General features: G+C 53.3%; 7 protein-coding genes across 7 annotated transcripts; 5 read left to right on the forward strand and 2 right to left on the reverse strand.

The window, feature by feature from the left end:
* Window positions 1-487: 487 nt before the first annotated feature.
* On the forward strand, window positions 488-2,626 carry Z520_08783 (acetyl-CoA hydrolase; the record flags this gene model as incomplete). Its single annotated transcript, XM_016779279.1, has 7 exons — window positions 488-541; window positions 689-777; window positions 866-1,244; window positions 1,446-1,709; window positions 1,786-1,935; window positions 2,005-2,334; window positions 2,399-2,626. 7 exons carry the CDS (start codon window positions 488-490, stop codon window positions 2,624-2,626), a joined length of 1,494 nt encoding a protein of 497 aa, XP_016629786.1.
* A 1,124-nt stretch (window positions 2,627-3,750) lies between these two features.
* Z520_08784 (uncharacterized protein) lies at window positions 3,751-5,333 on the forward strand (the record flags this gene model as incomplete). The annotated part of the gene is made up of 3 exons (XM_016779280.1): window positions 3,751-5,038; window positions 5,117-5,197; window positions 5,293-5,333. The coding sequence occupies 3 exons, from the start codon at window positions 3,751-3,753 to the stop codon at window positions 5,331-5,333; spliced, it is 1,410 nt and encodes a 469-aa protein (XP_016629787.1).
* Window positions 5,334-6,688: 1,355 nt separating this feature from the next.
* On the forward strand, window positions 6,689-8,829 carry Z520_08785 (uncharacterized protein; the record flags this gene model as incomplete). The annotated part of the gene is made up of 9 exons (XM_016779281.1): window positions 6,689-6,784; window positions 6,844-6,860; window positions 6,918-7,354; window positions 7,424-7,710; window positions 7,770-7,804; window positions 7,856-7,894; window positions 7,955-8,213; window positions 8,340-8,426; window positions 8,482-8,829. The coding sequence occupies 9 exons, from the start codon at window positions 6,689-6,691 to the stop codon at window positions 8,827-8,829; spliced, it is 1,605 nt and encodes a 534-aa protein (XP_016629788.1).
* A 4,461-nt stretch (window positions 8,830-13,290) lies between these two features.
* Window positions 13,291-16,266, forward strand: Z520_08786 (uncharacterized protein; the record flags this gene model as incomplete). The annotated part of the gene is made up of 1 exon (XM_016779282.1): window positions 13,291-16,266. One exon carries the CDS (start codon window positions 13,291-13,293, stop codon window positions 16,264-16,266), a length of 2,976 nt encoding a protein of 991 aa, XP_016629789.1.
* A 1,248-nt stretch (window positions 16,267-17,514) lies between these two features.
* On the forward strand, window positions 17,515-19,632 carry Z520_08787 (uncharacterized protein; the record flags this gene model as incomplete). The annotated part of the gene is made up of 3 exons (XM_016779283.1): window positions 17,515-17,748; window positions 17,842-18,411; window positions 18,583-19,632. 3 exons carry the CDS (start codon window positions 17,515-17,517, stop codon window positions 19,630-19,632), a joined length of 1,854 nt encoding a protein of 617 aa, XP_016629790.1.
* A 1,037-nt stretch (window positions 19,633-20,669) lies between these two features.
* On the reverse strand, window positions 20,670-21,185 carry Z520_08788 (uncharacterized protein; the record flags this gene model as incomplete). The annotated part of the gene is made up of 2 exons (XM_016779284.1): window positions 20,670-20,916; window positions 20,971-21,185. The coding sequence occupies 2 exons, from the start codon at window positions 21,183-21,185 to the stop codon at window positions 20,670-20,672; spliced, it is 462 nt and encodes a 153-aa protein (XP_016629791.1).
* A 942-nt stretch (window positions 21,186-22,127) lies between these two features.
* On the reverse strand, window positions 22,128-22,841 carry Z520_08789 (uncharacterized protein; the record flags this gene model as incomplete). The annotated part of the gene is made up of 1 exon (XM_016779285.1): window positions 22,128-22,841. One exon carries the CDS (start codon window positions 22,839-22,841, stop codon window positions 22,128-22,130), a length of 714 nt encoding a protein of 237 aa, XP_016629792.1.
* Between the last annotated feature and the right edge of the window lie 237 nt (window positions 22,842-23,078).

The raw sequence follows: 23,078 nt of genomic DNA on the forward strand, positions 1-23,078 counted from the left end.
AGCCACTGCCCCCAAAGGACCCAATGACGAAACACCCTCTGGGCTGCTGGGCCACTGAGCTGCTGGGCCGCTGGGCTGCTGGGCTTCCTCCCGGGGCGGCGGCACCCAAAACACCCCCACCCAATGCGTCAAAGGGAAGCTACCGGTATGAAGCTCCAGGACTTCCCTTTGACCTCACGAGACGATTGCTGTCGTCGTTGTCGTCGTCGCCATTGATTAAAATCCCGCGAAGATAGACGAGCAGAAGCAGCCCCGACCTCCATTAATAGGCGGGCGAGATCTTGAAAGCTCGCCTTCTTATCCATTTTCTTTGAAGAATCTCCCCTCCGTCCACCACTGCATCTCTCTCAGCTTCCCCCGGGTTTCTCGTCTCCAGTCTCCAGTTTATTCCTTATATTCTCTTTTTGTGTTCCGATCTTATACACTTTTCTTGTTCTCCGTCTCTCTGTAAAGCCCCCCTTACTTGGGTTCTCCTTCTCATTCCACGATGGCCGCCTCAGCACTCTTGAAGAGTAGGTGCAGAAGGGCTAGCTACCTAAACGTGCGTCCACCACTATTACCGCCGCTCTGGGTCGGAGCTTCCAAGGTTGGCTTCTGTTGAAGCTCCTCTCAAAGCTCTAAGGCATCGCCCATCTAGCTCGATGGGTGGCTGCTTGATAAGGGAAGATGGCTAACGACAAGAGGGCAGAAATTGGCCAAGGCTGAAGATCTCATCGACTTGTTCCCCCACGGCGCATATGTCGGCTGGTCGGGCTTTACAGGCGTGGGATATCCCAAGTACGTTTGTCCTGGACACATTCATCCAAATCACCTTTTTGCCTAGTCGTCTGGTGTGCTTACGACCCTTTTTGGGGCTGTGAAATAGAAAAGTGCCAACCGCTCTCGCCGACCACGTCGAGAAAAATGGGCTCCAGGGCAAGCTCAAATACAACCTCTTTGTGGGTGCCTCGTCCGGAGCAGAGACCGAGAACCGATGGGCTCGACTCAACATGATCGAACGCCGGGCCCCGCATCAGGTCGGCAAGGAGATCGCCAAGGGCATCAACAACGGCAACATCAAGTTCTTCGACAAGCATCTCAGCATGTTCCCCGTCGACTTAATGTACGGATTCTACACCAAGCACAAGGCCAACAATCGCCTGGATGTGGCCATCATTGAAGCTTCTGCCATCACCGAGGACGGCGGCATTATCCCTGGGGCCAGTGTGGGAGCGTCTCCCGAGATCATTCAGATGGCAGACAAGGTAGGAGCACAGATACTTTATAGCATGGAGATTGGCTGACCACGTCCTCCCCCCCCAGATCATCATCGAACTCAATACCTCTGTCCCTAGCTTCGAAGGTCTGCACGACATCACAATGACAGACCTCCCGCCACGAAGAAAGGCATGCCATAACTCCCCCTTCATCTCAGATCTTTCATGACTGACTAGGGCTCATCACAGCCATACTTGATCATGGCACCAGAGGACCGCATTGGGACACCGCATATCCCTGTGGATCCAGAGCGCGTGGTGGCCCTCGTTGAGTCCGACTATCCCGACCAAACAACCGAAAATGCTCCCGAGGATGAAACCTCTCAGGCTATTGCTCGCAACCTGATCGAGTTTCTGGAACACGAGGTCAAACATGGCCGCTTGCCGGTGAACCTGCTGCCTCTGCAATCTGGCATTGGCAACATTGCAAACGCTGTCATCGGCGGTCTAGCTGTAAGCATATTATATCACCTCAATCGCATGTCGAGGGTTTCCAAGATCTGATCGGAACCGCTGACCTCTTGATTAGAAAGGAGGTGCCAACTTCAAGAATTTGAAAGTTTGGACTGAAGTGTTGCAGGACTCGTTCCTGGACCTCTTCGACAGTGGTAACCTGGACTTTGCCACCGCGACTTCCATTCGTTTCTCTCCTGGAGGATTTCAACGTTTCTATGATGGCGTAAGTGTCACACACATGTGGAGATCCACCTTCTGCGTGGCCAATTGCTAAGAGAATGTCTCAAAACAGTGGGAGAACTATCACTCCAAACTCATCCTGAGATCCCAGCAAGTATCGAACTCACCTGAAATAATCCGTCGCCTCGGTGTGATCGGCATGAATACCCCCGTCGAAGTCGACATCTACGCTCATGCCAACAGTACCTGCGTGATGGGCTCCCGCATGCTCAACGGCCTAGGAGGATCCGCGGACTTCCTCCGTTCATCCAAATACTCCATCATGCACACACCCAGCACACGACCTTCCAAGACAGATCCTACCGGTGTGAGCTGCATCGTGCCCATGTGCACGCACATTGACCAGACTGAGCACGACCTGGACGTTGTCGTGACTGAAATCGTGAGTATTCCCGAGCCTATCGTTCCGTCGGGACTTGTGAAAGCTAACACGACCCAAAAAACAGGGCCTTGCAGACGTGCGAGGAATGTGTCCTCGCGAACGAGCGCGCGAGATCATCAAGCACTGTGCCCATCCCGACTACCGGCCCATCCTTCAGGATTACTTCGACAGAGCCGAGTATGAGTGCTTGAAGAAGGGCATGGGTCACGAGCCGCACCTGCTCTTCCAAGCATTTGATATGCATAAGAATCTGGTGGAGAATGGTACCATGAAGATCAGTGGCTGGAAATAGATCGCTGTACCTCGTAGGAGAAAGGAGGTCGAACGCCCCGTGGCGTGAGAGGACACGAGCATTTTGAGTTTTTCAGAGGACAGACCCGTGAGATTTTGACCGAAGGCGTAAATTATCCGTGGCAGTTGATTGAGAAAGCGAGAGGTTCCGGATCTTTGTATCAAAGACTCAATATCCCAATGGAGTTACCATAATCGAGGACCCTTCCAAGGACCATGAGTTCCAAATGCGACAAGCGCGATTGCTGTTTGCAGCTCCTAATACCATGATCGGGAATTTTACACTTCAATCACTGCTTGTCAGCACCGTAGTCTAGATGACTCTGCAAAGGTGCCAGACTGGAGGTATCCATCTGACAACCATGCCCAAGATGATGCTGATTGGCTCTCACACCGACCAATCCAGCACAAGACGCTTACATGCTTCGCGTATAGTTCGTAACTCTTTGAATATGTAATCCTCATACGGGGAACGGAGTGGGGGTTGTTCTGAAGGGGCCATTGCCGTGGACATCAGGTCTTCCCTGAGACCACCTGCAATCATTGCACCATTGCTGACGATTCTTGCGCCATTCGTCGACGATGCCGTTGGAGGACGTGATTTTGGTGTATGCTTCGAACATATAAAAACCACATCGATGCCCGCCGCCCGCGCAAGAGCTGCGTGCTCGAACTTTGACTGTAGCAAGGCCCGTCATTGAACACACTCCATGGTGGGATAAATGCACACAGGTTTTCCACCTGCCAGATTATGAGAGTCGCCATCGCCTCACGCCCTTGTGGCGACGCATCCCTGGACAGGTAATGCTGACCTGCTTTGCCGCAAATTCCCCACTGGACGTTTTTCTCACATCAGGGTTTGTTTGCCGTAACGACAACAGGAAGCGAGATACTCTCGTTCAATGCAACACGAGTGCCAGAAGTTGTAAGCTCGGTGCAATTGGGAGATTGTTCGAACCAATTTCCTTGGTCGGATTTCCTCGAGGCGTAGCTGACCGGTGAGCGCTTAACGAGCTATATAAATCCCCAAGCTTTGCGGTCCTGAGAGACTCTCCCTTCTTTCGACATTGGCGAGAAACACATCGGAAAAATCGCAGCTTGAATTTTCGTTTCCTGAAAGCAACAATGGATCCCACATTCTATCGCACTGCAGCAGAGGCAATCTCTGCCCCTCCAGAAGAATTGGCCTATGTGGTGGCCTTTGACAGAAAAGGTCAGAAGCACGACGCGTTGACAGTCATTGATTTGAAACCCGGCAAGACGTACGGTCAGGTTGTTGGCTGGACCGATGTTCCAGGGCTAGGGGACGAATTGCACCATTTCGGGTGGAATGCGTGCTCCTCTGCCCTCAAACACGAGGGTCACAACATGGACGGCTTGCAACGACGCTACCTGCTTGTCCCCGGCTTGCGCTCCTCCAATATATACGTCTTCGACGTCGGGCCCGACCCGCGCCGGCCAAAACTCATCAAATCGATCGATGGGAAGACCTTGTCAGATAAAGCTGGGTATTCTCGTCCGCACACATTACATTGCGGCCCCGATGGCGTCTTCTTGACGTGCCTCGGGGGTCCGGAGGGTAATCCTGACGGACCCGGCGGCATTGCTCTCCTGGATCACCAGACCTTCGATGTTTTGCGTGCTTGGGAGACCAATCGCGGTCCGCAACACTTCCACTATGATGCCTGGTGGCACTTGAACAAGAATGTTCTCATTTCAAGTGAATGGGGAAGTCCGTCGATGATCGAGAACGGCATTGTTCCAGAACTTTTGTTGGGGAACAAGTACGGCCACGCCATCCACTTCTGGGACCTTGCCGCGGGAAAGCACCATAAACGTGTTGACCTAGGTGAAGAACACCAAATGGCACTCGAGGTTCGCCCGTCGCATGATCCAGAAGCAACATGGGGTTTCGTTGGAGTCGTGATTTCAACAAAGGACCTGTCGGGGGCCATCTTTCGATGGTTTCAGGATGGCGGCGAATGGAAAGCAGAAAAGGTCATCACCATTCCAGCAGAACCTGCCGATGAAGAATCTTTACCCCCGATACTCAAGCCGTTCAAAGCTGTTCCCCCACTGATTACGGACATCGACCTCTCAGTCGATGACAAATTCCTCTATGTTGCCTGCTGGGGGACCGGAGAAATGAAGCAATATGACGTCTCCGACCCAGCGCATCCAGTTCAAGTAGGCTCGGTGAGATTGGGAGGTATTGTGAAACGGGCTGCGCACCCAGCGAAGCCTGACATGCCCTTGGCAGGCGGACCTCAGATGGTCGAGGTGTCGAGATCCGGAAGAAGTCTTTACTTCACTAATTCCCTTTATGGATCTTGGGATGACCAGTTCTACCCTGATGGTGTCGGCGCTTGGATGGCCAAAGTGAACGTCAACCCGAGCGGCGGTCTCACGATAGGTGAGTAATGCCTCCGTTCTTCCAACGCAGACGACGTTGTGGTCTCAAGCTGTGCGCCATGCTGACTGCGCGCCTTAGACGACTCCTTCTTCCCCCAGGGATCCGACTTTAAAGGGTTGCGTGTGCATCAGATCCGCCTCCAGGGTGGGGACGCGTCTTGTAAGTACTTGTCGTCCTCGAAAGGCTCCCTGGTTCTTGGAGAGAGAATCGTACTAGGTATCTAGTGACCATGGCCTGCTAACACGTAATTTCAGCGGATTCGTATTGCTATCAGAGCACCACGAGCAGGCTGTGAGCAGCTGAAGGGCGACGGTGGTGATGACGATGGGGCTCTGGGGATCGGAACCTTGGGGTAGGAGATTGCAAGCAACATCTTGAAGAGGACAGTAGTAATTGAAGAGGCTGCGGCTCCGGACTGTGGACACTGTGTGGACTGTGTGGACTCAAGACTGTACTAGGTATCGAGTAGCTCGCGTTATTGTGGCTGCAGCTGAGGACGAACCCGCCGAGCAAACGCCGTGTGGCGTCTCGGAATTTCTATCCTTACATCTGACTTCACGCTCTAATGAACAAGTCGAGGACTGCTCGCATTTTGATGAGACGAATTCTGCCTAAATTGCTCACCTCTTGGCTGCACCACTACTACGCCCCTTCGTCCTTCTCATATGTGGCCTCCCTTACCTCCCTCGGTCTTGCTTCCGCCCTTCACGGTGCCACTGACCGATCATGCCCGACATCATGCGTCATGTTTACACTTCCGCTTTCTGACTTTTCTATTCGAGTTTGCAGACCGCAAGGCTATTCCGTTCGAGGGCCTTGTCTGAAGATCACTCCTTCATGTCCCAAGGGCACCTTGGCGTGGTTCCCACCAATGTAACCAACGTCGTCTCTGTCCAATCCTCGGTGTCGAGCGTCACGTTAGGTTCCCTTCGTGTCAGGATGCCGTCAGAAAGAAGGCAGAGGGCTCCTACCGCCCTTGCCCTGGTATCTCTCCCCAATATCGAGATTGGGACACGTCTAACCGCCTTTTCTTAACGTGGCACTAGCCCAAGCCCACTGTGTCTTCACGAAGGCACAACGGATATGCTATTAAGGCATCCCTCCCGTTGAAACCTGATCAAAACTCAGTCACGGCGGTACAGAGGTGGGATGTGGGACTTGAAAGAGACCGCCTTCTTCACGGCCCAGTGTCCAGGGCAACATTGCACCATATGGAGTACAGGCGATCCCACTCCAACGCCTTGACTTGGAGACGACCCATCCCCGCGGGGAGGTCGATCATCTCGTTGATCCAATCATGACAGTTCGGTCTTTGATATTACTGTTAACGGTATCCCGATGTGGAGCTGAACATGGATTCCTTCACTATTTGATCCATTGGGATCATAGGCTATTGGAAAATTTGCCCTCAACAGATACGCTTCTCGCCGTTCTCTCTACCGATGATTGAAGCGCAACGGCACCTTTCGGTTGATCAACGGGCGATCAGCGATACAGATGGCACCTGACAGGACCATATAAAACAGTGGGTTCCTGACTCAGGGAAAATCCAGCCGTTGGCCGCTCTTTTGCGTAGCATCTTTCTTTGTCAAGGGGCCTGCTCAATCGTCCAATATCAAAGACGACAACATTGTCGAGAGTCAGGTCATAATGGGTCGCAAATACCTGGGAGGCTCGGGTAGCGCCCTAACAGTTTGGATCTCGCTAGCCGCCTCAACTGTTCTCATATTCTATGGATATGATCAGGTATGCTCCTGACTATTCTGTCTTGTCACTGTGACTAATGGAGTCGTTCTATTGTTCAGGGCGTATTCGGCAACGTGTAAGCGATAGAGTCGCATTGGCAATGGCGTCCGCCACATAGCTAACGCATTGGTAGTCTCGTTGGGAAGGATTTCCTCCAGACTATGGGTAATCCAGATGCAACTGTGCAGGGCACCCTGACTAGCGTATACAATCTCGGCTGTTTCGGAGGCGCGCTGTCGACATTGTACACCGGAGACCGACTTGGCCGTCCACGCACCATTATGCTTGGGAGCTCCGTCATTGCCATTGGCGCAATCGTTCAGGCAGCCTGCTATTCAAGGGGTCAAATGTTTGCGGGCAGGGTCATCGCGGGCCTTGGGACAGGCATGAACACTGCCACCGCTGGAGTTTGGCAGTCGGAGACCAGCAAGATGCAAAGCCGTGGCAAGCTTGTCATTATTCAGATGGCAAACTGCATAACTGGCTTTTGCCTGTCGAATTGGCTCACTCTTGGATTTTCGTTCCTCAAGAGTTCAGTTGCCTGGCGATTCCCACTCGCTTTTCAATGCTGTAAGTTCCCGGCTCTTTCCTCTGGCAACGCTAGGTGCCACTTCCTGCTGAAAACTGACCTTTGAATAGTCTTCACGCTATTGATATGGTTGATGTGCCCTTTCCTCCCGGATTCGCCCCGCCTTCTTATCCGTAAGGGCAAGCACCAAGAGGCATTAGAAGTGCTCGCTGCTCTCGAAGGACATGGCGCGACTGCCGATTCGCCTTCGGTGCGCACACAATACAACATCATCAAAAGTGTCTTGGACAAAGAGCACGCACAGACCTATACTTGGTGGCAGCTCCTCACCGGCCGAGGTCCTTCAGGAGTCGTCCGGCGAATGATACTAGGCGCCTGGATGCAGGCCAGTAATCAGGTGAGTGGCATTAATGCGACGAGTTGAAATATGAGCGGCGATAACGATTTGAGTTGAAGATCTCAGGTATCAACGTGACAAGTTATTTCCAAACGTCAGTCTCTGTGCCTTTCAAAAGACGAATTTTGAGACTGACTATCGACAGGTATATCTTCATCCATGCTATCAATCTCAACGAGCTTTTGTAAGTCAATCTGGCGCATAAATCCGGCAGCAAACGCCACGATACTAACCATGCGAGTAGAGCTCGAATCCTCGCAGCTGCCGGGTCGGTCGACTACCTTATCTTCAGCTTTTTGGCATGGTTCGTCATTGAACGGTATGGGCGTCGTCGGGTCATGATGTGTTCAGCGTTTGCCTGTTCCATGTGCTGGACTATTATCAGCATTGCCCTGGGGCTGTCCCAGAACGGTAAAGGAGATACGTACAAGCTAGGTGCCCTTGCTACCACCTTCTTCTTCGTGTTCTTCGCCTCGTTTGGAATGGGCGTGCTCGGTGTCCCGGTGAGTACTTCTTACTCCACGATGCTTATGGCTCATTACTCTCACCATTTGCCGATGATCTCGCTCTCTTGTTCCTCTACATGAAGATCCAGTAGTCAGAGGACTAACGCTTGTCAATAATCAAAGTGGCTCTACCCCACCGAAATCAACCATATCTCTTTCCGGGCCAAGGGTGCTTCTCTAGCAATGTCGACGAACTGGATCATGAACTACGTAAGTCGTCCCCAGCACACTTCCGTCCATGAGAGTGGTTCTAACATCTCTCCAGATGGTCGCTCAAGTAACGCCACCGGGGATTGCCAACCTAGGTTACAAGTTCTGGATTATCTGGGCTGTAATCTGCTTCTCCTTCATCCCTATCACCTATTTCTTCTATCCCGAGACGGCCAACCGGACACTGGAGGACATTGACCGATACTTTGCGGAACACCGCAATATCTTCGTCTTCCGGGACAAAGTTGCCACGCAGTTGAAGAGGCCGGAGATGTGGGAGAGGATGGATGAGGAAGTCGAACGGAGGGCGGAAGAGGAGAAGATTAGGAACGGCGAGCAGATGGAGCGGGACAGCGAGGACGTGGAGAAGGGTGAGCAGAAGGTGGTGTACATTGAGAAGTGAGCAGGAGGTTTGCATTCCGGAAAGAATGAGGCAGACGAATAGACAGACAGGCAGGCAGAACGAGGCTGGGCATAGCGGACGAGAAAAGGAGTCAACAGGTCGACATACCACATTGTGGATGGAGGGCACGAGGGGTCACACAAGAGGGGTTAAAGATAGGGAGACTGTATCGACAAAGTGTCCTTCAGATCTATCCTACAACAAATCTTGAACCTGCCGCGTCCCTCCAAGACAGCCTCGCGGGAAGCCTTCACGATAACGAATACCATATCATCATTCGCGGCGCCATCACTGACATATTTACCTATCCAGTCGTGAAGGGACATGGAGTCGCCCTCTGCCACATCCGACATGGTACTCACGGTCAATGAGGGCCGGGGGTGGCCATCCAACTCAACTCTCACTCACTAAACAAGACCACCTGTAGGATCACTAAAGCAATTGCCACCAGCTTCTGCATCGCTTCGATGTTGATCCTAGCGTCGTTCCCGGCGTTGTGCCACGCCTTCCACCCCTCTACCTTCCACGCCGTATTTGACTGGTAGAGCCTCGAGTTTCCGTATCTCGTGTCAGCCGGTGATGCGCCTGCTCTGCCCATTGCAATACCGCCGTGCCGCTTCCACAACATCACATCTTTCTCGAATACGGCGACAAGGGATAGTCCCGTCCGACGACTCCGAGAGTGGCCATTTTGTCCGGCAGAAAGCCCAAATTGATTCGCTCGTCTGATGGCCCCGACCCTCAACTTTCTGCAAAGTAGCTCTCCCAGAAGGAAATGGAGACTTTTTCTCAATTCCGGTGCATATCGGCCCAGCGTCGTTCACCATAACTACCTACCTAGGTACCTAGGTATGATGACTTGGGACACATTCCAACCATCATCGTTCTCGACCCTGACGCTCGTGTCGCCGAAGGATCCTCCGGCTTGTCCGTCGGACGGCGCGTTATGGGTGAAGCTGATGCCAGCGAGGGAGAATCCCCCCAACACCGCAACCAGAACTCTGGCGTCAGCGTCGAGGGTGATTAATGCCAGCTCTAGGGAACCACTTCTGGTCCGACTGTTGCTGTGTGGTCGACCACTACGGTCTTGATGGTGTCTGGGGTATGCCCTCGGGACGGCGTAACAACTGCAGTGGCACTGAGACAAGGCGACAGAACTCTCCTTTCCCCTTTCCTGGCTCATCAGCAATGTTGCAGCTCTCCCTCACATCACCACTACTCAAGACAATGAAATTTTTGCTGGCGTTGCTGACGTCCTTGGCTGGCATCTCCTCGAGTACCCAAAGACTGGAGAAATTCCTCCCCGTGGCTTTGGGCAGGGTGTTCTCACTCAGAAGGGTTTCCGAGGTGCCTCCATGCTCAAACTGTCGTAGCAAGTGAGGCTGATCAGTCATGTGATTCAATCTCAGAGTGCAATGGCGCAGTTCCCAAACGGCGTCTTCCGCAATATACAATAGGCATAAGTCTAGCACACGCCGCGTGCTGTTCGAGCAGCCTCCATGGCCACCTGCTACATTTTGGAGAGCTGGTGACTGATTGATCCCAGGCGGAGGACGAATAGAACAATTAAAGAGCACCCATGAAAATAGCGCGATGGCCTTGCCCCATCAAATGGCACAGAATGTTTCTCTTCCGGGAGAATGTCTCTTTCTGTCAGGAATCTATCATACAAAATACCTTGTAATACGGCTCTCGACATCTTGCCGTTATTTCCAAGACGATCAATTGGCGCGGTTCTAGGATATCCCACCAGTTTTCGATCATTCCGACCTACCTGGACGCCCGAAAAGAGAGATGCCAATTGGGCCTTCGACGACACCCCAAATTGTTACCGTTCGAAATGTTTCCTCCTCTTGACAAATTGTATTCGCAAACTCGAGATCGAGGGACTCGAGTCCCGGAGAGCGAGCCATCGAAGCGATACCCATTCATGAGTCTTGACATAGTTTTTAGGATAAGACAGAAGAATGCAGACCTCGCTCGAGGATGCTCTTTGTAACACGGTATGATCCAACGATGCATCTTTTCCGCCCTTCATCACAGCGCCAAAGAAACCTTTCAACGTAACGTTCGACATTCAAGTATGCATGAGAATTGCAGAGCTAGTGGCTCTGGTTGAACAGAAGAGGTTGGCGGATGGTATTGGAAGACACATCCAGATAAAGGTCTGGTAGGCACGACGAGTCAGGAAGAGACTCACTGTCTGGCGCTTTTCAACAAGGAGGATACTCTGGGCACTTCGTGCAGACATCGCGCGAGATATTGAAAAAGCCAGATTTGTTGTCGTTTCTATGCAGGACCAAAGGGTGGGAATCAAGAACGGCGGGGCATTGTAGTTAGAGTGGGACACACAGGGATGGATACCGAAGGAGGTAATACGAGGATCGATGCGAACAGGCGGTAGAGAGAGGACTAGTTTCGTACGATCGAGCAAGATAGAATCAGGCTGGAAAAGGTCAGCGAAGAGACAAACGGTGGGAAGAAAACGAGGGCGTGGTGGACGGGTTGAGGGTGAGAGGGTGAGAGGGTGAGTGAGGGTAATAGTCCGGATGCATGGCGGAACCAGCAGGATGCAGGAAGCAAGCATAAAGGAGCAGAGAGAGGTTGAAAAGGTCAAGAAGGAGTGCCGGCAATGATATCCTTGCAGAACCATGTCATCATGGGGCGAATGCAACATGAGCAACCCAAAATGCAGGCGACAAAAGGAGGATGGGCGAGTGGACTGAAGCACTGGCTGACCAGCGAATTGTTGCTTTACAAGGAGGTACTTTCCGCTGCGCAGCTGCGACTCGCACCCGAACCCCGCCCGTGGACTGAGGACTGCAGTTCACCTTAATTTCGTGCGGTTGTGTTCATCGGATTCCGAAATGCACGGTGGTTCTGGCTGGGTTGGAAATCGCCCGTGGTTTTCATATAGGGTCGTTCAATAGGCTGCCATAGTGTTCAGGGAAGAGGTGTGAGAAGAGGAAACTTAGGAAGAAAGCACAACAGCAGAAGAGTTGGGGGATGGAGGAAGAGAAGAGCTGGGCAGAAAAACAGAGCGAGAGGAGAAGAGTGAGAAAAGTGAGAAAATGGAGCAGCTCAAAGGAAATGGGTCCCGCTTCAGGGTCGCCAGTGGCTTGTGTACCAGGCATAAACACTAACAAAATCATGGCAGCCATTGATTCGTGGCTGGCCATCCTCGTGACGCGTTTTCCGTTACGAGGGGATGAGAAATGAAGTTTGAGCAAGCGCAGTGGGTGGCAGTGAGAGAGGCTGCTGGCAGTGGCTGCATGCGAAGAGATAGGCAACAAGACAACAAACTTGGCTTTAACTGTACGGACAGCGGACTAGGCCTACTGGGTGCTACTGGGCCTAAGTAAAGCGCTGGACTGGCTGATCCGCGGGCTAGCAGGCGTCATTCCTTACAAGGGCCTTTCGGGGCAGTCCAGACGCTTTACCACGGGGAGGCTCACCAGGATGAACGAAAAGACCGCCCAGTGAAAAGCTGCAGAGGGCGTGCTCCCTAGTGCCACTCCGCCCAATGTCCCAGTTGGTTGCTCGCAACGGGAGTGGTCCATGCCCCCTGTGGACCTCAGCGTTTTGCACCTATGCTTTTCCCAGCCTAGCCCGAGCCCATTATTATTCGCCCTGCCAGTGGCCTGAGTTCCAAGCTGCGAAGGGGGGTCGCTGCTTGTGGCCTTGCGTCTGGGACTGGCTCGCTGGGAGTTTGGCTTTGGGGGGTCCAGGGTTGGGTGGGTGCCATTTTTTGCGTGAGAAAGCAGTCCGAGCAGAAGTCGGTCGGTCTCTAATTCACGCTGCTGCTGGCTGCGCATTTGCGTCTCGCAGTCCCTCCATGTACCCATCCATCCATCTTTCTCTCGCCATCTCTTGTCTCCCTCTTTTGTCATTCAGCAATTTCTTCCTCCCCGAACGCATCTTCGAAAGTCCAATTCCCTCGATTCGCCGTTCTTATCTCCCGGAGCCTTTTTCCTTTCCTTGCCCTTTGTCTTGTGCCACCATCGATAAATCCGTCGACTGTGGCCACCCAGTCACCCCGATCTTGTCACAACCACATCTTCCGCCTCGACCTTTCTCCAGTCGGCCGCGCCTCGACAGACTCGAATCGCTCTTTAGAACTTGCCAGATATCATCGACACTCAATTTTGATCAGTTCCGACTCCTTGCGATACCCCTTTCTCTCCTGCGCTTGTGTGGCCTCTTTGGTGACCAAGTGGTCTACCTTGACTACCGACTCTCCTTGGACGGAAAAGACCTCAAAACGCTTCAGAATTGCAATAGGCGCCAGAGTCGTCATCCTCCCGCTTGCGCGATACCTCCAGGTCAACTTTGGGCTTCCCCTCCTTGCGTGGGAATCACCCCGTTCTAGCGATGCGCAACATGCGACAGCCCTTTTCACAATTGAAGTAGGAAGATAACAAGAACCAAAATCCGACCGATGAGGAGGTGCTCTGTCAGATTATGACAGAGTCCTCCCTTCTCACCACGCATCCCACACCCACCCACTACCCGGTCACCGCCGCTCCCTCTCTGGCCTCTCCTTTACCCAACGGCTCTCCCTCAGACACCAACTTTCAAGATGAGGAGGAATACACCATCAAATGCATTTGCATTTACGCAGATGATGATGGCAATACCGTATACTGCCCCAAATGCGACACCTGGCAGCACATCGAGTGCTACTACCACGGCAAAAAGGTGCCCGAAGAGCATTTTTGCGCGGACTGTTTCCCTCGAGATCTTGACGCAAAGAAGGCCACTGAGCGACAACGTAGGCATCGAGAGGCACTCGACGGCGGTGACCGGAAGGTCAAGCGACCAACCTCCAAAAGTCAAAAAAAGAAACACAAGGACGCGAGTGCGACGACCGAACAGGTAAATGGCTGGCATCACGATCGCCATGAATCTGTCGCCAGCGCAAGGGATGGGCCTCCTGCGAAGAAACCGAAGACAAGTCACCGCACGTCGGGTTCTGTCATTTCAACAAACGGCGAAACTCGAAAACGCGCCACTTCCACAGTTCAGTCATACCCCAGTCCTTCCAAATCGCCCCAAGACCTCTTCCGTTTTCCTGCCATTCCCACGTATACCACAGATTTCCTTGAACTCTACGAACGCGATGAAGGAAACACAAACGCCCGAGATAACGAGCAGACAATTCAGGCTACCAATACGCTCTTCGCGTGGCGGACTGACCCGTCTTTGGTGGTCAGCAGCCCTGGGCAACAACCCACTGCGAAATCTCCCTTTGTGCGTGCAAACCACGGCCTGGACCAGAGCACTTGGCCAGAAGTCGCGGTAGAAACCATCCACAAGAAAGATGTTGAATACGAAGGCAGAAGTCCCACATGGCGCTTTTTGCGTGTGCAATCTTCCGTGAAGAAGGACGAAATTGTTGGCGAAGTTCGTGGCCAGGTCGGCACGCTGGAAGAGTATTGCCAGCAGAAGTCTTCGTCGAACAGATGGCAAGAGTTGAGGCACCCAGACCCCTTTGTCTTCTTCCACCCACACATGGACATCTACATTGACAGCCGAAAATCCGGAACTCGCTTCCGGTATCTGCGACGGTCTTGTCGACCGAATGTTACCTTGAAGACATTTGTTTCCGACAACGAGACTCGGCATTGCTTTGTCGCTAGCAAGGATATTCCGGCGGGTGCCGAACTCACCACTATGTGGTTTCTCGACTCGGCAATGTTCATTACTGACGATTCTGAACAAGGCCAAACCCGACGCCTCGACTGGGTCAGCCGTGTCCTTGCGAATTTTGGAGACTGTGCCTGCGACGCTGGTCAAGCATGTTTACTCGCGCCATTTGATCGAAGATATCCGGCCAAACCGGTGGAAAGTGCGCCGAAGGAAAAGGGAGGCAGAAAAAAGAAAAGTAAGATGAACCATACTATCTCGCCCTTCAGTACTGGACATGCCACCAACAGTCGCGCAGGAAGCGAACCCAAGGTGCTCGACGACGAAGACCAGTTCGATCGCCGATCCACTTCTGAGTCCTCTCGCAGCGGTATGCTGAGCAGAGACATCACTCCAGTCAACGTCGCGGCTCTTGACGCGGACCCAGTCCTTGGAAACGGCCTGACTGCTCGGGAACTGCGCAAAATACAAATGGCGGAGAAAGCGTTTGCGCAAAGGGAACAAGAAAAGAAGGATCAAAGCGGACAAGGCCAGCAGCGGAAGAAGAAACGCACAAGCGGCGGTTCGACCTTGAACACCCCGAATGTGAATGCCTCGAAGCCACTCGGGCATCAGTTGACTTCGCACCCTCACACCCCCAACAATCAGCCTCTGAAGTACAATGACGCCTCTTTAGGCTCGCCACCACCGGCTCGAGGCTCTGCAGGTCGAGGTAAATCTATGGATGCACCCGGCCGGATGGAGACGAGAATACAGCGACCCGTATATGTCAGTGTTGCTGTGCAGACGGATCCGGAGGAGCTTGAAATGCCCATGCCCCGGCCCGCCAAAAGGAGGAGATTCTGTACGCCCACGCAGCGGTTGCTTAGAAGACTCCTGGAGGATCGGGCCGAACATGGACAACAATGTCCTCCACAAGGGATGCCTGCCTCAGCGTCGAGCCATCACACACTTGAACGTCCCTCAAAGACGGAAGATGTAGAAATGAAAGACGCCAGCGAAAGTGTGGATGCCCGAAGTGTCGTGAGTGCCGAGCCGGACGGACAGTCTCCTCCAGGAAGCAGCAGTCCCGTCAACGTGGGAGCTACCACATATCCTCTCCCATCGCAAGCGGCACACACGTTCAAAGCCTTCAGCAGATCTTCGCCTGCTCCGAAGCTGCACTTATCAACTCTGCCACCAGTCCCGGCGTTTCCGACTTCGGCAACTTCTGCTTCGTCGTCTTCTACCACGGTGACAACTCCCGGACTGACGACGTCAGCGACAGCGCATTCGCCTATCCCATCGAACTCGGCGTCCTCCAGCTCATACCCCGCGATGATCAATGCTGCTGTCACCCCTAGCCCCGCACGGAAGAAACTCAGCTTAGGAGACTACATGAGTCGTCGTCTGGCATCCACGCCCTCAGCCGAGAAGTCCCAAGTGCAGGCGATCCTGGGCACAGGCGAGGCTGAACCCTCAAAAGCGCTGGCAGAAGCGAGACAACAATCTCCCGGAACCGTCGAGTCAGCACCCGGGAATGCGCGACCAGCCGAAGCATCTGCTCAACAGACACCTCCTGAGGCAGGCATTTCAAGTGGTGCAGTCAAGGACACACCAATGACGGAAGCCGAAGAACCAGCATACAGCCCTCCTGATGTGTTGGCGGTGGCGCCCAAACCTTCTTCATCTCCGCCCAAAATGGCTAGTGCTGCACCATCGGCGAACGAAACGATCAACATACCGAGGGAAATGTCGAACGTCCTCGCCCAGCTGGCGCAATTTACCAACGACTCAAGGGGTGTGCGATAAGTGTATGATCACAGGTCGGAACTGGCGTTGATTGAGCAGCCTCTTCTTTGTCACGAAACGAATAGAAGAACTATTGGACCTTTCGCGAGGCTTGGACATGCAGTGATGACGACACAGCTTATACCAGAAAAAACGGGGCGAATGGGATCGATGGGCACGCGGAGCAATAGGGTAAGGAAAATTCGGGAAATCAGAAGGGGGGAATATGTGGGCGTTTATCAATCACAATGTGGGCTGGTCATGTCTGTTCACCATGGATGGGAAATGGCGATAGTGAGGGATATGCGATGGTCGAACGAGGTCCAGGCAGTCCTGGAGAACCTCTGCTTGTTTTTCATTCTCTCCTTTTATCCTGTATATATTAGTGAGCTGGCTGAGCCATGATTGCCTCGCCGGATGTGCCATTGTGGCGATAAAGCTGTGCGGCACTTGTGCTGTCGCAGTGTTTGAGAGGAATGGTTGATACCAACAGTGCTACATTGAAAGCAAGGACAGAAGACCTTGGGTTTGATTGATTGATTCACCCAGGGCTCATGAGGTTACTACAAGTACGAGGTACTCGGTAGAGTTAGCTGTGAGTATTACCAGCCACACACTGGGCAATTCTAGATGACGAGGTATCTAGGTACCTACCTACCTAGGTAGGTATCTAGGTACTTAGATAATAACCAGCCCGGAGACACATATAAGGGGCCACGTCGCCCCTCCTCGCCCCCCCCCCCATGGATTGGATTCGATTTCCCATCCCACCAGTTTTCACCCCTCCAAGGCTCCAATAATGGGGACTTCCACCGTGGCCCCTGACTCCCTGAGCCTCTCTCCCATGGCTCCGTTTACCGGGTTGCCATACCCAGACTAGGAAGGGTTCCGGTCGCCCTCCCCGCCACAGCTAGGGCCACACGTACTAGGGGCCTTTCGACCCTGCAGCCTCAACAAACGTGCCAGCACCGCCAGATCTACAGAAATGACTTCATTGCCGTCCATCTAGGTACGAGGGGCAATTAACATTCTCGTTTGATCGGCTTTGCTGAATATGGTAAACTCCCCTCACCACCGGGGTCATCGGTCTTCAATTGATTTTTTATCTTTTTCAGAGAAGTTAGGTATTGCTGCTTGCTCTTTTCCTTTAGGTCTTTTGGCTACAGGCACTTCTTTTCAATTTCCCTTGCTTGCTTCTCTTCTCTCTTTTCTTTTTACTCTCTCCTTCCCCCGGTCCAGTTTCTCGCTCGTAGGTCCAACCCGTCAGCCATGGCTTCTTCAGGCCCGTTCCCTTTCCGTCCAGGTCCCAATAGCGGGATCCGGACGCCCACGCGACAAGGCTCGGTGGACTCGCGGAACGAGGTCCATGTCCAGATGAACCATTACATTGGCATCGACGTCGGCACGGGCAGTGCCAGGGCCTGTATCATCAACGAGGCCGGGGACATTGTTGGCCTGTCCTCGGAGAACATTGGCCTCTGGCAACCTCAGACGGGATACTATGTAAGGAGTCGCTCGATCGGACTAGAAACCTCTATCTCCCCCCAATCTCTCCATGTCATGGTTCTCTGACCAAGTTCGATCCCGTGGGAATAGGAACAATCCACCACCGACATCTGGCGCTGCATCTGCCTGTCCGTCCACCGGGCCATGACCCAAGGGAACATCGACCCGCACTCGATCCGAGGCATCGGATTCGACGCGACCTGCTCGCTGGCCGTCTTCACGCACGACACGGATGAGCCCGTCTCGGTGACGGGGCCCAGCTTCGACTCGACACAAAACGACCACAACGTCGTCCTGTGGCTGGACCACCGCCCCGTCGACGAGACCAAAAAGATCAACGCCACAAAGCACAACCTGCTCCGCTACGTCGGCGGCACCATGTCCATCGAGATGGAGATCCCAAAGGTCCTGTGGCTCAAGAACAACATGCCCAAGGAGCTGTTTGACCGGTGCAAGTTCTACGACCTGACCGACGCCCTCGAGCACATCGCCACGGGCAACGAAAAACGAAGCTTCTGCTCCGTCGTCTGCAAGCAGGGCTACGTGCCCGTGGGCGTCGACGGCAGCGTCAAGGGCTGGCAGGAGGACTTTTTGAAGGAGATTGGCCTCGAGGATCTGGCCGAGGACAATTTCAAGAGAATGGGCGGCGTCAACGGGGTGGTGAGCCTGTTTCTTTAACAATCCCTTTTCTTCACAAGGCCCAATTTTTGCTTTCTCTTCTCTGCGCAGCAGGATGGGGAGGGGGACTCCACTCGCTTTACATATGGCCCCTTTTCCTTCTACTTGTCTTCCGCTACAACGGGCTAACATCTTTCCCTTATCTCTGAACAGAACGGCGAATACCTCTCCGCAGGCGAACTGGCCGGCCATCTCTGTCCGCGCGCCGCTGCAGATCTCGGCCTGCCCGCCGGCATCGCGGTAGGCAGCGGCGTCATCGACGCCTACGCAGGCTGGATCGGCACCGTCGGCGCCAAAGTCCAACTCTCGCCGGACCACCTTTCCCAAGAAGCCCCTGCGAACGACCAGTCGCAGGCTTTTACTCGTCTGGCAGCCGTCGCAGGGACGTCCACCTGCCATCTTGTGATGAGCAAAGACCCCGTGTTCGTGCCGGGCGTGTGGGGGCCGTACAGGGACGCGGTGATTCCGAACTATTGGATGGCCGAGGGCGGGCAATCAGCTACGGGCGAGTTGCTCAAGCACGTGCTGGAGACGCACCCGGCGTACAACCAGGCGTTATCGCGGGCCGAGTCGACCAACAGCAACGTCTACGACTTTCTGAACCAGCACCTGCTGGACATGAAGGAGAAGGCGGACGCCCCGAGCGTGAGCTATCTGGGCCGCCACTTCTTCTTCTACGGCGACCTGTTCGGCAACCGCTCGCCCATCGCCGATCCCACCATGTCCGGCTCCGTCGTCGGCCTGTCCAGCGACAAATCCCTCGACGGCCTGGCCTTGTATTACTACGGCACCATGGAGTTCATTGCCCTGCAGACCCTGCAGATCATCTCGACCATGAACAAGGCCGGCCACAAGATCAACTCCATCTTCATGTCCGGAAGCCAGTGCCAGAACGACATCCTCATGTCGCTCATCGCCACCGCCTGCGACATGCCTGTCTTGATCCCTCGCTACGTCCACGCCGCCGTGTGCCACGGCGCGGCCATGTTGGGGGCCAAGGCCGCGAGTGCCGACGCAAATGGCAAGACCGAGGATCTGTGGAGTATCATGGACAGAATGAGTAAGCCCGGCAAGGTGGTGCGGCCCATCGAGGACAACAGCATCAAACGGCTGCTGGACGTAAAGTATAAGGTCTTCCTGGAGCAGTGCGAGAGACAGAGGGAATTTAGAAGGATGGTGGATGAAGTTACGAATGCTTCTTGAAAAGTTCTCGCGCAAGGTTCCTCGTGCCGGATCATCTGGTCTTCCTCGACCTCTTGGAATGGAGGTCAGATATGATGTACGGCCACCTCCAGCGGCAACATTGTAAATATAACCCCACAAATTAGCTGAAGATCTGCTGCAGGTCTAATCGATCCTGGCTGATGCTTGGGAAAAGCACCTATCTCGTCGACTCTTCCTCGGGACTTTCTCTCCTTACAAGCGGAAGGCCGTGCCATCCGAACGACAGGCGCATAGGAGATTCTTGCTCCGTTGCGTCAAAAGTCCGTCGTTTTTGCGGGATACCCGTGGGCCAGCTCCACTTCATTCGATCGGTGCTGGCCAGGCATTTCTGAAAGCCTAGTGACGATCGATTCAAGGTTGGTCCAGTCCGAACTGGCGTCTCTGAGATGAAAGGTCCTCCGAGGCAGGACGGCTGCTGGGGCGTCGGCTGGCCCTAGTACTACAAAATGTAGTATTGTCCTCGATCTCGGTTGCTGAGCGGGATTTGATGTATAAATTTCTGCAGGGTAATCGTGGTATCTCGGCCAGCGTAGCTTGCTGTTTCGAGAATAATCTGGAGAGTTGTCACCCCGCTTTATGGCCAGACGGAAAGTCCGAGTTGTGTGTGCCACGTTCTCACGTTTCAGATGTCGAATCATTCGTCGCGGTTCCGTAGACAGCGCCATGATCGCTATGAATCTGTGCTCGTCAGTCATCATCGAAAACGACTCGGCATGGGGAAGAAGAAACGCACTTCCTCGGAGGGTTGGCCAACTTCTTGATTGGGGGCAGTCATTGCAGCATCGTTGTCGTCGGGATGGGGTTTCAAAAAGCTTTTCATCAATCCCAGCATATCGTACTTGCACAAGGGGCAGTCATGATGGCCCCGTTCAACCCAAAGGCTCAGACAATTGGCGTGGTAGACATGGCCGCATCGGAGTTCGCGAATCATATCGGTCTCTTCGAGAGACTCCAAGCAAATGGCAGTGCTGTGGATGTCAGTCATACACTGGTCAGCAAGGGGGCCAATGGACGTATCAACAGAGGGTCGTGGAAAGCGTTGCAAAGGTCTGAACGTGTTCCACTGATTTCTCGGCTCTCCAGTGTAGCAGCGATTGGGCCGGAGCGACTTGTTCGAGCTTCTTTAACCTCTTCCGATGTTGTGAGGCTACCGATGTAGCGGGCAGGCTGGAGTCCTCGATCCGCCAGCCTGCTTCTGTGATGTCTGATTCGGTATCCGATTGTTCGTCTCCGGAGCCGCCGAATCTGTCGTAGAGAGCGCGACTTGTCTCTGAGTTAAATCAGGTTTTTACAATGTTGGATCTGGATGCCGCTCACCACATCATCAACAGTATCAGCAAAAACCATAGCATCCATGTTATTTGTATAAACACCGCAATACTGTGGACATCCGGATTGTTTCTGTAGGGAGGTTGGAGATCTGTGGGCATTCCAGGGTACGCAGCGACCGAGGCATTGGACTGGAGGACGTTCTCGGTACTTTGAGGCCAGATGTCGGCCTCGGTGAGGAATTGCTGTCTGGGGATGTACATGATTTGTAACTCGTTATAGGATGTGGATTCAAAGAAAGGTCAAAGGACAAAATATGTCTAGCCAGTCAAGCTCTGGGGGCTGAACGAGCTGAACAGAATACAATCGCGTTGTACAAATACACCAAAGAAATAGAAGGAGACTGTCATCCGAGGGAGAAGCATGGTCGCAGAAAGAAACTGTGCGATGGAGCGAGAAATGTGAGAATCCGAAATTGAGGTTTGGCAGACTGGAGCCTCAAAGTCACACAACAGTCTTGCCATGGAGAGCGCCATGTGATGTGCCTTAGTGACTCGCCCACGCGCGAGACTTTCGGATGGTACGATGCGTCGGTCTGATTCTAGGCGCCTTCTTTAGCAGATCGATGACGACAACAGGCATACAAGGAGGTACAACGGGTGTGCATTAGGCTCGGTTCCTAGGTAGACGGTGGGATGGAGGTGGTGATGGCGGTGGTGTGATCTGACCGATACACTATGAAAGGCGCTGGAAGAGTCTTCACCCAGATTCTTGGCACTTCGGTGCCCACCACTCCGGTGACCTTCAGGGTCGTCATGACTAAAAGAGCCCCTAGCAGGATGCCCCTAGGGCCCCTAGCGGGATCTTCCGGGGGTGCCACCCATCTCCGGGGTATCCGAACAATATACCTAATTAAGTACCTAGTACTCAATACCTGGCCCAGCTTGAAGACGAAATCTGCTCGGGTCATCGGGGCAATATTGATCCTTGCCGGACCCCTGAGATCTGCTTCTACTCATTTTGTTCCTTCGGTACTCTCGTCTTCTTTGAATTGCGTTCCGCTGGATAGAGCTAATTATGGTTCTGGTTCTCTAGATGTTTGGAGGTCATGAATTATTTGGATCCTGATTTCTGTACAGCGTTGTCACTTTCCATATTGTTTCCTGCCTGTCGACATTGGCTTTGGTAATCCTACAATGTCCCTCTTAATTGAACGAGCGAATTCTCATCGCTGCCTCTGCCAGCCTAACCGATTCCATCTCCTGGCCCTTCAAAACACTGATTAACAGATTCTCGCCGTTGCCGCCAACCGCATGCACCACCACATTCTCGCCGTATCCGCAATCCTTCTCTGTTGGGCCTGCTTCATCGTACTCTGCATATGACTCCTTTGTCACGCCGTCTTCAGGTGCTAGGAGAACCGTGCTGGCGAATTTCCTGGCATCCTCGTACTTTCTAAACGAGCCTTCCACAATTGACTCCCGGGCTTCGCCACTATCGTCTTCGTCATACAAGACTGTGGTTTGTACCACATGATACAGATCGCCATGCACTTTGTGATCTTCTGGGTTGCTCTCGAAGTGTTCGGTGTTGGGTGTGGTTGCTACGCTCACACGGAAGGTAGTGCCGTCGCCCGCTTTTGCAAAGACATTAAGACCGGTTTTTCTCTTTATATGATGGGTTTCAAAGTCTTTCTCATTGGTATCGTATTCGGTGAACCATTCTCGTTCGTAGCCTGCCTCGAAGAGAGTCTTGTGTGCCTCCGCTTTGGCTGTCGGCAGGTCTGTGTAGGTACCGCAGACCCGCAGTTTCTCGACTGCAAGGTTCGGGTCTTTGGGGATGTTAGAGATGCTGAAGATGATGTGGTAGAGGTTTTCGTCTTCGACGCCGTTGCCGTTGCCGTTCACTTTGCTGGCCATTGTTCTTTGTGTTGTGGGTATGGTGTGGTGAAGCTTTCCACCGTCTAACCTGATGATACCTATGTTATGAATCTTTGGTTTCTGTTGGACCACGAGAGTCACAGAGGTCCGGCGTCAAATATGATATATTCATCCACTGCGTCCTCAACCGACAGGCACGCCATTGATTCAACCTCCCAACAGATCGTGGCGTGATGGTCGTCGAAAACGGTTGCTTTCGGCTCATGGGATTACCTA

Source organism: Fonsecaea multimorphosa (genome assembly GCF_000836435.1).
Source record: "Fonsecaea multimorphosa CBS 102226 unplaced genomic scaffold supercont1.20, whole genome shotgun sequence".
Taxonomy (NCBI): Eukaryota; Fungi; Ascomycota; class Eurotiomycetes; order Chaetothyriales; family Herpotrichiellaceae; genus Fonsecaea; species Fonsecaea multimorphosa.